This window comes from Equus caballus, chromosome 14 (assembly GCF_041296265.1).
Source record: "Equus caballus isolate H_3958 breed thoroughbred chromosome 14, TB-T2T, whole genome shotgun sequence".
In the NCBI taxonomy this organism is placed as follows: Eukaryota; Metazoa; Chordata; class Mammalia; order Perissodactyla; family Equidae; genus Equus; species Equus caballus.
In genome coordinates this window covers 33,883,217-33,899,862 of record NC_091697.1, presented here as the reverse complement: position 1 = coordinate 33,899,862, position 16,646 = coordinate 33,883,217, and the positions used below count along the sequence as shown (strand labels likewise).

Here is a 16,646-nt window from a genome sequence, read left to right as displayed (position 1 = left end):
CACTAACCCAATAGCAAAATGACCCGGAGTTGTTCTGGTGTGTTATAAGTGTTTTTCAATGGGTAGTAAGAGACAATTTTTAAATACAAAGGAAAGGTGTGTCTGATGCAATAAACCTGATGAAATCAGAAAGAGAATCCAAGAGGATCCCACTATCGTTAGGCTTTTTAGGTGGTAAGAGCTGTGTAGGAATCCTTCTGTGAACCATAGAAATAATAAATGCTGAGCCCATTGGAACATAATCTCAACCAGCAAGAAGCCACTGCTTTCCAGATTTCCTCACAGAGCCCTGCTAATTCCATGCCAAAACTAGCAGTGGATTTCTTCCTTCTAATCTCTCCTAATGCCTTATTCGATTATTGTCACTGCTCTCTGACCATGCACTGTCCCTTCAGACTCTCATTTTCCAACTGAGTCAGTCAGAGGAGACTGAGTGTCCATCAGGACATAGTCTAAGACCACAAACCACCTTGGTCCACGTGAAAAGGCGGAAAAGAAAACGAAGAGAGCAAGGAGAGCCCTCAAAGTTTTACTGGAAACCTTCTCATCTGCTGGATTACTGGCTGGACACAAACAAGGGAAAGGGAAATGAGGGGTCTGGAAGGTTGTTCTAGTTGATTGGTAAAGGGGAGCTGGTTGGGGGGAGGAGGAACCAAAAGAAGGGTGAACTGGGCATTTCAGTCCACTGCAGGATGGCGTCGCCTCTGCCCTGGCTGTACATTATTCTATGGTGAGTAAGATTTTTTTCTGATTTTTCGTTTTAGCTTTGAGGAAAGGGTAAGCACACCCCCACTGTGTGGCTTCTCTACCAAATCATGGAAGAAGGCTGGGTGGTGTGCCATGTATTCGTGGTTGAGGGTAAATTGAACAGTATATTTGATCCGAGGCCGGGAGTAAGGATCATTGACTGTCTCCCCACAGGGTAGAAAATGCCCTAGGGAAACTTGAAGATGAAGGAAACTTCTACTCCGAAAACATCAGTCGGATCCTGGACAACTTGCTTGAAGGCTATGACAATCGGCTGCGTCCAGGATTTGGAAGTGAGAGCAGCATCCTTACTAGACCAAACATCTGTTCTCTCCTTCCCCCTTACTGCCCTTCCAAGGCCCAGAGGCCTCAGAAGGATAGCAGAGTGGTAAGGTGCAGGGGTATCTGAGAGAGGCCACATGTGTGTTCCCACCCAGTCTCTGCCCCTCCCTCAATTAGTGACCTTCTGTGCAAGTTATTTGAACTCTCTAAGCCTCAGCTTCCTCACCTTTAGTACGAACGTTTGCCTCATTGAGTGTGTGTGTGTGAAATGAGTGATTCTCTATGTAAAACACTCTCTTAGCATCTGTCCCATTAAAGCTATTAACATATATTAGCGTTATATTTTTTATTATAATAAACCTAGTTTTCTTCCATTCTTTAAATTCCTCAAATCAATCAGAATAAATTCAAAATAAGGCAACGGGTAGGAGTTTTCAGAGTTGAAAGACCCAAGGATGCCCACTGCTTTAGGGTGGGTTGCAGATTCTGCTCATGAGAAGGGACTTTGTGATAGAGTTAGTAAATTCAGTCCCCTTAACATCATTAGTGATAATTGCCCCCATTCCTCTGCGCTAATTTCAGATGCTGTCACTGAAGTCAAAACAGACATTTATGTGACCAGTTTTGGGCCGGTGTCAGATGTGGAGATGGTGAGTGAGCTCTGACTGAGGAGGGTAATTTTACTTAGCGGGGAGGTTGGGGGCTGGGGGGAGAAAGCCAAGTCCCAGAACTAACGTAATGGGCATTGTTACTTAGCTTGGCTCCAGGTCCATAACGCAATATGTGTGCTCATGCTGGGAGGGCATGGCCATTAGAGCGGATTACTGGCTTCATCTCCTGCACATTTCACTAAAGGCTCTGCTTGAGCACTTTATTCTGAGAGACTTTCTAAGGTGATGTCCTCTCTTCTGTCCACATATCATGCTCTGATTCTTCCCCACAAAGAGAAGATTTTCTCCATCTTTATGGAGTCCTAGTAAATTTTTGGAGTAGAAAAAAGAAAAATGAACAAAGATGCTATGCCATGTAACAGTATATTGAGAATATCTGTGAAACTTAAAACATCATTGTTTTTTGTAATATATCATTCCCAGTGTATTTTATTAAAGCAGTAAAGGGAGTCACTTGGAAAGGCTAATGCTTTCCACCTTTTATGTTGAGAATGGACCAGCAGGTGTTCTGGGGACTCTGTTCCAGGTACAGATGGCTGTAGGATTTGTAAGAGAGTATTTATAGTAAGTGGCAATGAACACCTGAACTAGTCTTCTAGAACAAAAAGTATCATGGTATTCTTTCAAAGTTCTCGGGTAGCATTTCCCCCTAAAAGTAAAATACAAGTGCTAAAACTGAAATAAATATAACTCTTTAGAGAGGCACTTCATTAAATTTTATTAGGAAAATGTAATTCCAGATAAATAGTTATTGGAGACTTTTTCATCTTCTGCTTTTTGAGTTGATAAGAAAGAAGAAAAGAAAGAAGGAAGAAGGGAAGAAAGGAAAAAAAGGAAGGAATGTAAGGAGGAGGGAGGAAGAGCAGAAAGAAAACAAGGAAGAGGGAGAGAGAGGGAGGAGGACTTTATTTAAGAGATAAATGTCTTAAGACTTGAGAGAAAGGAGAGTCATCATTATCCAGAATCCTCAAGTTTTTACTATCATATTTTTCATTTGAGTACTGACTCACTCCAACTATAAATAACCGCAACCATATTCTACTGTATTATTGAAGTCTGGGATGCATGAAACTTTATTTTATGCTAGTGTCACCTTTTTAAGCATATTTATACAATAGAGGCTTGTTATAGACTGGATCATTATTGTATGGATATTTTGTGTGTCAAATTATATTTTTAAAGTATAATTGCCACTTCCGGTAATAGGTCTCAAAAAGGAATACATAAAGTAGGCAAAACAATTTTTGGCAAGATTTTGATATAATTACAAGTTGTTATTTGTCATTGACTTTTGCAATGGCCCTCATCATAACTCTTAAGGTTTTTTAAGTTATTCCATAAAAACCACAAATTAAAACATAATTTTGATTATGCATACTTAAATGATGCTTTGAGTAATCATGGTAACATTTGCTTTTATGTTCTCTGAGAGCAATATGAAATAATTATGATGTGCAGCCAGAGTATGCTTATCAAGTAAAGTTTGCCCATCCTTGGAACTTTACTGAATGGTACCACAGTGCTCAGAGGTGCTTCGAAGGTGAACGAGATGCTAAGTGAAATGGTTAGACTAACTGATGGTAGGAAGGCCAGCACAAAACCTACACTGTAAACCTTTTTACGTTTTTATTCTAAATTAAGGAGGGGGAAGTTGATAGGTCTATAGATGGAGAGATGGATGACTGACAGGAAAAGTGGAGGAATGTTGAGGAGCGTCAGGCTGGAGAAGGGAAGTTTGCACAGCACAGCACTGTCTTTTATATGAATATCATAAACTTTGTGTTTGAGAAAAATGATGATTTACTGAAATCAGGGCTTTCTTGATGATCTATTATCATAAAAAGTAGCTTCATTTCTGAAGTTTTAGAATTGGGTATATAAAGTTGTGAGTAAACCATTCTTAACAAATCATCTCTCCATCCTGAGTAAATATCTTGTTTTCTCTTAGGAGTATACAATGGATGTTTTCTTCCGCCAGACTTGGACTGACGAGAGGTTGAAGTTTGGGGGACCAACTGAGATTCTGAGTTTGAATAACTTGATGGTCAGTAAAATCTGGACACCTGACACTTTTTTTAGGAATGGCAAAAAATCAATTGCTCACAATATGACAACTCCTAATAAACTCTTCAGAATAATGCAGAATGGAACCATTCTATACACCATGAGGTGAGGTTTCACCAATTCTACTTCTTCTGCCCAAATTATTTGTCCATCATACTAACTCAGATCCATTTGTGTCAATGTCCCTAGGCTTACTATCAATGCTGACTGTCCTATGAGACTGGTGAACTTTCCTATGGATGGACACGCTTGTCCACTCAAGTTTGGGAGTTGTAAGTTACAAAAAGCTTCTGAGAGTCAAATGATGAACTCAAATTATGCAATTATTTGGTTTAGTCAGAGACTGGAAAGCAAAAGAGAGATATTACTTCTCAGTGTGATTCCAGGAGCAAACTTACTTCATTGTGTCTGTCAATCACATACATAGTTAGAAATTTTAGTCACCCAGATTAAAGAAAACATTAAAGAACATTTGTTTGAAATATTTGTTTTGAAAGAAAAGAGAAATACAACTAGTCAGATTCACAATGCTATGTTTAATTTGTTTAAAAAATTCAGATGCTTACCCCAAAAGTGAAATCATTTATACATGGAAAAAAGGACCACTTTACTCAGTTGAAGTCCCAGAAGAATCTTCAAGCCTCCTCCAGTATGATCTGATTGGACAAACAGTATCTAGTGAGACAATTAAATCTAACACAGGTAAGAATTTGACGAATGCACTATATCCATCCGGCAAGGTGACTCCAGCGCACATTTTCAAAATATATATTTCTTTTTTCTCGGCGTTAGCCATCCTCAGCTAAGCTTGCTGTTTTGAAGTGATGAGTATCCTTCTTTAAAATTGATTTTGCAACGGTGTGCATACATAGATTTGTGTAATCTTGGAATAGGTAGCTGTGTGTGTGTGTGATACAAAGAACCCCACCGAAAACTGAGTTGATTTATCTATCATCTGCTATCAAGTAGCTTTGTCATATATTGAAAGATGTCTTTGCTTGTTTTCTTCTGGCCCATGTTAATTTAAAGATCTCCAAGATTTATTTCTAGCTACATTCTTTTTGCACGCTGTCAACAGCAATAATATGATATACGTGTCTTCCAACAGGTGAATACGTAATAATGACAGTTTATTTCCACTTGCAAAGGAAGATGGGCTACTTCATGATACAAATATATACTCCTTGCATTATGACGGTCATTCTTTCCCAGGTGTCTTTCTGGATTAATAAGGAGTCTGTCCCAGCCAGGACTGTCTTTGGTATGCTTTACTCTTTGAACTCTACTTCCACTCATCCTCCAGCTATCATTGCTTGTGTATTTTAGTGGAATATTCACACCGGTGTACTTTTCCATCCGCAAGGGAAATAGACTCCTATCTCATTCAGACACATGGATCGTGTAAAATGACTGTCATCTTATTGTAAGTTGTATAGTGAATCAACAAGAAAATAGTCTCAGCAAGAATTCTGGCTGGTTTCCTGTGACTTTTATGTGCTCTATTTAGGAAAGTGTTTTTTTTTTTTTAAATCTCCGTTTGCTTTTTCATAACTAAGGAAAAGAAGAAAAGTAAAAACTGACAAGTAAATCTATGAAAACAAATGCTATGATATTGAACCCCTAATAGACAAATTATAATTTGCTTTTATTAGATTGAACCATAAAAATAATTACCATTTTTCTAGGTCTAAAACTAGTTAAATATCACCAGCTTCCCACAGTTGAACCCAAATACTTAGTTCCATTTATGATGTATAGAATCCAACCAGTTTTGACGGAACAGAATGAAATAAGAAAAAGAGCTGTAACAGAAAACATCGTCAGTAACAAAATCTAATTTTTTCTGAGTTTTCGTGATTGTAAATTTAATAGTTCATAGGGAAGAACTGAATTGAATTGAACTCTCAGATGAATTTTGACTTTTTAATTTGCTATGTTCAAATAGATCTCTTTTTGCAAATTATAAAAGAATATGTATATAATGTTGTTGGCCATCTTCAGATTATATAAATTCCCCAAGTCATAATTCAAGACACTGATGGCAGATGAGAGATGAAATTGTTTTCTCATGAGTAAATATTTTACCTTAAAACCAAGGTAGACATAAAAAAAAAGTGGAACCTAATTTTATGTTTATTATTCATCTGGTATAGACAATTATGATGAAAGATATTATCAGCTATTAAAATTGATCAGAAATTTTGTTTTATTACTTGTTATAATAATTTGCTATGTTTTCTCAAGAAGTAAACAACTAGAATTATTCCTGACAAATTTTACAATAGTTAAACTAATTCAATACAAAAAATATTTTTTGAGCAACTACAATGTATACATCACTATACTAGGTATTGAAGGATACAAAATTGATAATACCCATGATAATAATTGAGAATGATTATGAAAACAAATAATAAAAATTACACTTGCAGAGTGTTTAATCCTCTCCACAACATGTTCTCATTTGATCTTGTTGTTGGATCCCAAACGCTAATACTGCGTTTCTTGTTCTTTCTCGTTTTAGGGATCACCACTGTTTTAACCATGACCACTTTAAGCATCAGTGCCCGGCACTCGTTGCCAAAAGTGTCGTATGCGACTGCCATGGATTGGTTCATAGCTGTTTGCTTTGCTTTTGTCTTCTCTGCTCTTATTGAGTTTGCAGCTGTCAACTACTTTACGAATCTTCAGACACAGAAGGCCAAAAGGAAGGCACAGATTGCAGCTTCACCCCCAGTGACAATCTCAAAAGTGACTGAACCCTTGGAAGCTGAGATTGTCTTGGTAATTGTTTACTTTTTTAGTGTTACCAACCGTATAGGAAAAGGCAACTCAAACAACTAAATAGTCCAAATGTAATATTAGTTTGAGCACAAGTTACACAACCTCTGGTTTCAAGGCCAGCTTCTTTTCCAACTTCACAGAAAAAAGTCAAGCAAAAATCCTTCATTTATCTTTAAACTTTTGGCATTCTTCTTTCATCATTTTCACTAGTGCTGGCAGATTCCAACCTCTCAGAGTAGACTAGAAAATTCTTCTTAGCCTTCAGATGTTTCTTTTGAAGAAGTTCACTTCCACCAACTAGGGAGAATAAGGTAAAAAAAAAAAGTTTCTAATGAAGCTTCAGAGTCTGAAAGAAAGAAACAGGAGTCCTATGGAATAGACAATTTTTGTTAGAAACTTGCTTGCTACTTTATTTCATGAGGGCAAGATGTGACTATTAGATTCTATAAATGCTGAGTCATAACCCAAGTTTTTGATTCATATGAAAACACTCTCATATTCACATTCGTATATTAAATACATGCATAGTCACGTCTTTTCATTCAAAGACTTATAATCAGTGGGAAATATCTATAAAATTAAGTTTAGATTTGCTGTGTCTAAGCTCTGGTCCCCAAAGGCTTTTTGAATAAGAAACAAATCATAGCATTAAAAATTCACGGGTCATAAACATGCCACCAAAATTTCAATTTCACATATGAGGAAATTCTCATAACAATTAGGCCACACACAATTTTTTTTAATGGATTAGAGAACTGATTGACAAGTATAATGTTTATTGTAATCTAAACCCAAACAGGAGCTCTTAGAAAAGAGGAAAATTTTGCTCTGTAGAATCAAGTAATACACTTTGAATTGAAAATTTCTTTATAATTGATCAATTCTTGTGAACATTTCCAAATCACAGAACCACATGCAGCCCAAGTAATTCATGGTTAAATTTTATGATAAAAATTATGAAGTTGTGGGGCTGGCCCAGTGGCGCAGAGGTTAAGTTCGCAAGTTCCGCTTCCTGGCAGCCCGAGGTTTGCCAGTTTGGATCCCGGCTGCAGACATGGCACCGCTTGGCACGCCATTCTGTGGTAGGCATCCCACATATAAAGTAGAGGACGATGGGCATGGATGTTAGCTCAGGGCCAGTCTTCCTCAGCAAAAAGAGGAGGATTAGCAGCCATTAGATCAGGGCTAATCTTCCTCAAAAACAAAAACAAAAAACACAGAAATTATAAAGCTATATGTATTTTACTCCTCAAAAACTTGGGCATTTATTGGCTAAAATGATGATAATTTTTTATGGAAATTTTTCTCTTTGATAAACTAAGAAACTTTTAGAATTTTCACTTTTTCCAAGGATTAAAATAAGGCCATTACCATAAGTGGAAATATATAATTTAAAGATTTTTTTCTTGAATTAGCGCTCATTAAAAAACAAAGTTTGCCATACATTGATCCAGTCTAATTGCCCCCTTTTGCAAAACCGGAAACAGAATCTTGGAGAGGGAGAGTATTAGTCACTAGTTGGTAGAAAAACCAGGAATTTATTCTAGAACTTATGATTTTCACAATTTTACAGAGGATGAGGCTCTCCCCATCTCAACAATTCCTCAAAGACTGAAATAGAAAAGAGTGCATATCATTGGGTAAACATTTCAGAATGTAGATGAGGTCATTCTCAAAATTCTTCCCTGGACTTAATGATGTTTTCTTTATATATATGTGTTTTGAAAGGTCACAAAAATATAAATTTTGTAACAAACATATGCTGATCTGAAGACTCAGTCCAAAACACTTGAAAATAATTCTTTTTTCCAGAAAAGATAAATTCCAAATATTTTTGAGAAAGTTTCTGTTTACAAAAATAAGTTATAAGGTATCTGCATTTGTATAGGCATGTAAGTGACATATTGTCCAAAGGTCATATATTATCTTAACATATATCTATAAAGAAATAAGAAATAATATTTATCAGAATTAAGTTTAACAGTTTCTTATTTGAGAAATACAGTAAAAATGAACAGAGAAATTCATGAGAAACAGGGTAAAACAATAACTCCAACGATTTTGAATATGCTCATTGATCTGATGTTAAGGTAAAAAGAAAGACCAACTTCCATGCTTCAGCTCTTTTGAAACATATATTGCTGAGACGAATATGATTTCAAATCCTTAGAGGAAGCTTAGAGTTATCATTCCCCTTGTCTGTTATTTTAAAGGTATAATTTATTAATAAAATGGAATTTAAGATCTCAGATCTTCATATAAACTACCTTCTGCAATTCTAAAATAGTAACATATAATGAGCAGATCCTTTGGGAAGCTGTATAAAAAAATTGCACTTAAATCATCTCCAAGTACTTTTATTCTTGCGAGTTAACTTTTTTCTTATGAAAAATTTCATTTCTAAACCTGGCGCTATTTAAAATATTTTAAGGCAGTGAAAAGGAGAATTTCGTTTCTGAAAGGCTAGGTCAGAAGTGTAAAAATAAAAACAAAAATAACCAAACCAAACAATACATACCTTGTAGGTATCAAAAATAAATATAGATGATTACATAGAACATTCACATTTTATTTATTCATGTCAAAACTTTGCAATTTACCTACATAATGTAGAGGAACAAACAAATTGCACATTTGCAATTTATACAACACAACGGTATATTATGATTGCAAGGTCATTTTTTCTTTCAAATACCATGACATTTAAAAATGCCTATTCAATTGTAATCAAAATAACATTATTTCAGTAGGATGGACATTGAAATAGCAAACCACTGTGGTGAAGTTGAAATGAAATTAAGTGCTTGGATATTTCATGTGGTTCTAAGTTGTATATTTTAATGTGCTCCTTGCTTTTCACAGGAAACTACATAGAATGAATGTGGGGGAAGTTATCACTTTGATTTGACCTTGAAATTTAATATAATAATGATAAAGAAATTCAGGCATTTTAAATCTAGAACTCAAACCCAAAGAGAGGCTAAAACTGAATCCTTAGACGTGCTCTATAGACTAATTATCTTTCTGATTTTAAGGCATTTGGAACTGGAGACTATTTTTCTTTAGGTTTTGAGAATTTGCCCGCAGCTTCTTTCCTGCTTATATGGTATCTTTCCTTATTGTTTCTACCTGGCATGCTATCTTGGCATTAGAGAGTTACTTTTGTCTGGATGTTTCAGAATTTATTATATGTCTGGGGTTTACTTATTCTGCATGTGAGATCAAGTTTGAACCTTGATCTCTTTATGGATGTTTTGCTAGTTTCCTTGTTACTTTAAAGGTCTGAGCCCTTATCACTAAGGTTCCTAAGAGTGAATCCCCTCCACCCAGCAACACATCTAGTGTGGCTTCTCTTTTTCACAGGAGGTGTGATGTTCTTGGTAAATTATCTACAAATGAAATTGACCAAAATTTCATTAGTCTGGACAGTAACTAGATTTATACTGATTATATTGTTTATTCATTTGTTTTTTTTTCTTTTCACCTGGCACCCATTTATTGAGTACTCATGTATTCATTGAATTATTCATATCGTAAGTATTTGTTAAATGCTTTTATAAACCCTTTGTAGAATGCAGAGGATCCATTAGTGAGTGACATCACTAGGGCCTCTTCCCTCATGGAGCTTCTTGTCGAGCAGGAAGAGAGACAAAACAATGAGCCATGACAGTACATCGTGATGAAGGCTGTGGTTAGAGATGTATAGTAGTCTGAAGAGAAGCCGTGCCACCATACCTATCTCAGTCTGGAGGAAGCGATGCCTAAACTGAGAGCAGAAAGATGAGCCTACCCTCGCTCTAAGCACTAAATCTGTTGCTAGAAAGTTGGGCATAGAGAGGGAAATAAGACAAACATCTTTTGTGTACTCCTTTTCAAGGTTAGGATGTCTGCTGGGTCATTACCATGTTGCCCTCCACCTATGTAGCGAGATATGAAGCATAGAATACTGAAAGATTTACCTCTCTGTTCCACATGTTGACAAGATTTCTTTGAGTACTCTCATTACTCCATAGAATTACGGGTTAGATTATGACTGTCAGAGACCCTGAGCACCAGAAAGATCATGGTACCCTTTCCCCATGGTTGTGCCATGGTATGACTTATAGAGAGGTGGGGTGCATTAGATGAGGGGAGTAGGTGATTAGCTCTTTCCCCTTACCATCTATCAAATCCCCATCCAATATTTCTTTCTGCGCCCTCCAAACATTCCAATATGGTTCCTACACATGCCGCTAGCACCACTGACCCACTAGAATGCTGCCAATAAGCTACTTCTCTGTGGAAATTCTAGAATCATCTCTGCTGCCAATTCTATCAGCTGTAACGTAAACACAGGAAAATTTGACAGAGTTCTCATTTTCTCCATAATGATTAATATGATAGTTTTAAAAAATGTCAAATACTAAATGTTTTCAAAAGTATTTTCTCTTATTTTTGGTGCCCCTGTTTGCTGGTTTTAAAACAGATGCATTGTTTGTCACTTAAGTTATGCAGCCCTGGTTAGAATATCTCTCTTGGGAGGTAAACTCTTGCCCCCTCCCCTTTAATATATTAGACTCACCGAATGTTGTATCAAAATTGCTCTAAGTAATTCCCAAATGCCTTATCCCTACATCACATTATTGATTGTCATGAAGTCCAGTTTGACTCAAAGTACCTTTGCAATATGGCATTACTTAAAACAAAGCAGTGCTCTAAAAATACCCAAAGCAAGATGGCACTCAGCAGCAGGGGAGCCCTGGAAAAATTCAAAACCACAGGTGTTCCACTCAAAACAGTGACAGCCCCAAGCTGAGCCCTCATCTGGACTCTGACAAAAGCCTATTTTACCATCAGCTGAAGCTGCTGGGCTTACAATGGAGCAGGCGGGATCAGATGCAAACCTGTAGCTTGGCTGGCTTGCAAAATTGGCTTTCTTTTCATTTCAGAAATTCAATGCGATTCTTCTAAGTTGGTGTCCGGTCTCCTGTACTGCAAATTGCTAATTATCCAGGGGCTGATTATCCAGCGTGTGGGTTAGCCAGGCCTCTTGTCTTTCCTTGAGCATATCGTATGTGCTGCTTGCAGGAAATCCCCCCAGTCACCGCTGGGCAGTGGGACAGTTGTAACTGTAAATCAGTGGTTCCCAATAGTGGCTGAGTTTCTCGCCGGGGGACATTTGGCAAGCTCTTGAGATATTTTGGGTCGTCACAACTCCAGGGAAGGGGTGCTACAGGTATCTTAAAGGTAGAGGCCAGGGATGCTGCCCAACATCCCACAATGCACAGGACTGTCCCCCCACAGCAAAGAATAATTTTACCCCAAATGTCAATAGTTCTGCAGTTGAGAAACTGCGACCTAAACCCTAAAGTTGGGAAGAAAACATAGTAATTGTTAAAAGTGTGATTTTTGGCATCTGAGAGGAATTGAATTCAAATGCTGCCACTTGTTACTCATGTGAGCTTTCTGCTTGAACCTTCATTTGTTCAACTCTAAAATGAAAACAATATTATTACATTATAGATTCTCTCTTGGAATAAGCAAAATAATGCATGCAAAGTGCTTTGTAGTGCTTATCAATAGAAAGCATTTAGAAATGGTCCCTATAACATAATGTAATATAAAACAATATACTAAAATATAGTGTAACATAATCATAAAATGTTTTCCCCCTTCTCTTTACCTGACTACTCTAAGAAATCTTGGAAAACATTTAGATTTTCGTTCATTTGTTGATTCAGCATATGTTTATTAAGCATATACCATGTTCTATGCATATACTATGCATAGAAGCATATACTATGTTCTATGCTCTGGCTAGGCACGGTGGAGCATTTCTACATGAGAATAATGCGCTCTCTACCTTAAGGAGATTTCATGTCAGGAAAGGAGATAAGGAAGAATAGAAATGATATTTACAAAGAAGAATGCGATAACAGTTAAAAGAGTTGTAACAGCTAAGTAGGCAGAAAAGTTTATAAAAGTATACACAATCTTACATTTTCTTTCTCAAATTCTTAAAGAAAAAAAACTTACGGAAGAAGTAATAATTGTCCCTAACTATAAAGACTGGAACTTGAAGCTTAAGGAGAGTCGACATCTATGGCATGTCTAAGTCATACAGCAGGTAGATAGTTTATACGGAACTGCAATCTAGGGCTTTCTGACTCTCCTGTCCTCTTAACTCTTAAGCAACCGTCCATTGAGATTGTTTAGGGAAATAGATGAGGATTAAGGGAATCCTACTGTAGGAGACTTTTAATTCCAGGCCAATGCCATTGTGCTTAAATTTTTCATGGTGTTTGGTCTTGAATGATGCTACTTAACTCTGGACAAGGGTTATTTGACGATCCTCATTCAGTCATTTGTGAGACTGTGACAGTGCCAAGAAATTGACAAATAACTTTTTCCCCCATATCGCTAAAAGAGAGGGGGAGATAAAATAATGACTTACATTTTTATGGTGGGTTATGTTTTACCACCACTTTTTTATCTCAATGAACTTTTTCATGTCTGCACTCTTTCACTCTAAAAAAGAAAGAAACACAGGTTTCACACAGGCAATGCACGCTATTAAAGTTAAGATGAGTTTAGAAAGTAAATATGCTCTAAAGACTTGCCTTCTTTCTACATCATCATGATCTTTAGACATTTTACTAGAGTGAAATATTTTAATGTTTCATAAATCTAGGAGGAATATAACTCTTTTTGGAGAATGAAACAGTGGCACATTTTACTCTTTCAGGTGGAGAATATTTTAATAGCGTATTTAATGGATGAAAATTCAAATTAGCATCTGAGAAACATGATAGAAAGCTCTTGGAAGATGTTTCTATGTTTATTCTAGAAAGTGTCACTTATTTCCTGTCCAAGGTCAGCAGACTAAGCCCTCTACTATGGTCAGTTCTCTTCTACCTCCAAGACTTATGATTTATTTAATTCTGTCCACAGTGCCCAGCACAAAACTGGGCTGATAGATAACAAAGATACTTTTTGCTTGAAAGTCGCCATGGTCATGTCAAATCAGATTTAATTACACAGATTCATTTTTGCTTTTGCTGAAGAAACAGATTTTCCCATTGCCCCTAAAAGCATACTGGGCTTGAACTCTCAATAATGATTATAACTATTTAAATACTCAGTAACTTTCATGACATCTCAAACAGCAAAATTCAGGAGGGGAATGTGGAGAGAAGTTCGTGGGGTGGTTGTTTCCCACAGTCCAAATGTCACTACATCGGCGGGTCACTCTGGTCCTGTGGCTCAACCAGCACAGGGGAGGCGGCTGCCTCATCCTGTTACCCCAGGGTTGCTGGCTAAAGCCACAGGAATCTGCCCATGTGAGTAGCATACCCTGCCAGGCAGCAAAGTGGTAATTTTGCTGCCAGGGAGGAAACAAGGTGGTTTTACAAGAGCAGGGATAATGTACAGCAAGTGTTTGAAGGCAGAGTCCCAGTAAGGACACCCTGGCCACAAGGAGAGTGACTATTATAGGATGTAGACAAGAAAAGAGAAGAATCAGACCAAGGCCCCCTAGTCTCCAACAGTATGAAAGGAGTCGAAAGCAAACAGAATTAGAGGCTCTGAATCAGAAAATGTTGCGATGAAACAAGCACTGTAATTGAGCAGTGTGTTTATTACAAGCTGTGCCACTATGGGCGAAGCAGTTCCGTTATCTGGACCTTAGCCTTCTTACCTATCAATTAGTGTGCTAAATATGCCTTTCAAGACTAAAATTGGTTGTCTTATGATTTCAGCGGAACAGAAAATCTAATGAGAGAAAAGAACATATAACATTTCTGAGGTTAGTAAATGAAGCATTTTTTGGTGACTTAAGATCAGTGGAGATCAAAGGAGATCAATGGAGAAGTTCTGAATGGGTAGCAGAAAGCTCTCAACAGAGAACTTCTGGGCTGAGAGGCAGTTGTATTTCAAGGGATGAATAGAATTCCCGCTCAATTTAAGGATATTTTTACTTTGTCACTGGCTTTTGACACACACGAGCACCTTCATATTTTTCTGTTGTTATCTCAGCTGGTTCAAATTTATGAATCTGTGAAGACGAGGATATAGGCTGGGAATGTGTCAAGAAGAATGCTGTTATTTCCTTGTAATAACTAATTGTTCGCATCTTCCAAATTGAAATCCCATCTCATTGCCTGCACTCATTGCCCTATAGGCTTATGCATAACCAGGGGGTGGATAAGCCTTTGTGACCTGCTCATCTCTTCCTAATGGTACAATGTCCAACACAGGTTCTGGGATGTAGAACATGGTTGACATCAATTGCTGATGTATTAAATTATACTGGATAGAAGAAAATGAATCTTTTAAAAATTGTTTTACCACTTTCTTGGAAACATAGCACCCTCAAATACTATTAATAATTTTCTGATATTTTGTCTTCCATACTAAGTGGTCAATAAATATTTGTCAATGATGAAAAGATGAATGACTAAATAAGTGATCCCTATTCTTTTACCCAGCTGAATATTTATGTCTTTTCCCCCACAGCATCCTGATTCCAGGTATCATCTGAAGAAAAGAATCTCCTCTCTGAGTTTGCCAATAGTTCCACCCCCTGAGACTAACAAAGTCCTCACTAGAGCTCCCATCTTACAATCCACACCTGTCACACCCCCACCACTTTCTCCAGCCTTCGGAGGCACCAGTAAAATAGACCAGTATTCTCGGATTCTCTTCCCGGTTGCATTTGCAGGATTCAACCTTGTGTACTGGGTAGTGTATCTTTCCAAAGACACGATGGAAGTGAGCAGCAGTGTGGAATAGACTGCATCCAGGACAACCTGTATTCTAAAGTTCCAGTTTTCTCAATTTTTTTTAAATAGCATTGAGACTTGTGTAGATGCTTTTCTGAACAGGAAATCAAAATTGAAAATCTCTAACACATAGCTTTGAGTAAGCACGTATGGGCCAAAAGCCAATAATGTTACCCTCAAAATTGAGAGTTGAAGGTTGCTAAAAAATATGACTTTTCTGTACCATAGAGAAAAATTTTATAGGAGAATCAGATGGATTCAAGATGAATTTGCCAATCTCTGCCCTTCATTGTTGAATATTTTAATTGTCACTGTGAATAGCATTTACCACAAAACAAATATAATAAGAAATGCTGGCACTTCCACAGGTTGCCTTAAAATATGTTTATTTTGGCTTAGTTTTCAAGTGAGAAAAATAGAAATCGTCTAAATATTTATCAGTAGGTTAATACCAGCATGTTGGAGGCCTTTATGCTAGTAAAATGGCTTTCAGCGGCATTGTAAAGCCTGCGTTGAGCTTAGCCATTTGTTTTTAGCCTTGCTGTGCTATCTTACCTCAATAAAATGGGGTGTATACATGTGAAGTATACATAGATCATAAATTACATATGCATATGTACATAGCTTCACTTGGACTGCAATACAGTGTTGTTCTATCTTAAGCTCTCCTTTTAAAATAATACTGTCATTATAATTCCATGAAATTGTAGAAAAAAATTGATGATTATAACGAATTTTTGTATATCATGACTGTGGTTATATCTTGTATTTTCCACCTTTCTAAGTATACTACTAAATAAAACGGCAATAAACATGGTTTTATGCATCAGTTTAATAAAGCTAAAGAGAAGGATTTCCTTAAACATGCAGAAATGAAGTGGTTACTTCTGCCCAGTATTAGTGTCCCTGATGATTCTGAGAGGTAGGAAATATGCGACAGACAGGCTCAGTCAGCTCGCTCCGTGGAAAGACTTGAGTTCGTATTCAAACAGTCAGTTCTTCCTCTCCTTCCTGCTCACTCAATACACTCTCAGTTATGAGATGAGTAAGTTCAGAGGTCCTAATGTTTAACATGGTGACTATAGGTAATAACACTGTATTGTATAGTTGAAATTTAATGAGTGTAGAACTTAAATGTTCTCACACATACACACTAAAAGGTGAATATGTGAGGTGATGGATGTTTAATTAACTCAATGGGGGGGGAATCATTTCACAATGTATATATATATATATATCAAATCATCACACTGTACACTTTAAGTATGTTACAATTTTGTCAATTTTACCTCAATAAATCTTAAACAAAATGAATGAAACTGTTCTTCTTCCTTTCTAC

General features: G+C 36.9%; 1 protein-coding gene across 4 annotated transcripts; it reads left to right on the top strand.

Moving 5' to 3' along the window:
- Window positions 1-240: 240 nt before the first annotated feature.
- GABRA6 (gamma-aminobutyric acid type A receptor subunit alpha6) lies at window positions 241-16,617 on the top strand. Of its 4 annotated transcripts, XM_023617282.2 has the most exons (10): window positions 303-730; window positions 922-1,040; window positions 1,612-1,679; window positions 3,649-3,869; window positions 3,954-4,036; window positions 4,323-4,466; window positions 4,873-5,025; window positions 6,289-6,548; window positions 14,285-14,331; window positions 15,042-16,617. In XM_023617282.2, exons 1-10 carry the CDS (start codon window positions 693-695, stop codon window positions 15,064-15,066), a joined length of 1,158 nt encoding a protein of 385 aa, XP_023473050.1. In that variant the 5' UTR covers window positions 303-692; the 3' UTR covers window positions 15,067-16,617. The 4 variants fall into 4 exon arrangements, with proteins under 4 accessions (XP_001503447.3, XP_070089061.1, XP_023473050.1 ...); XM_001503397.6 differs by lacking the exon at window positions 14,285-14,331 and having other exon boundaries at window positions 241-730; XM_070232960.1 differs by lacking the exon at window positions 14,285-14,331 and having other exon boundaries at window positions 265-730; window positions 922-1,135.
- Window positions 16,618-16,646: the final 29 nt, after the last annotated feature.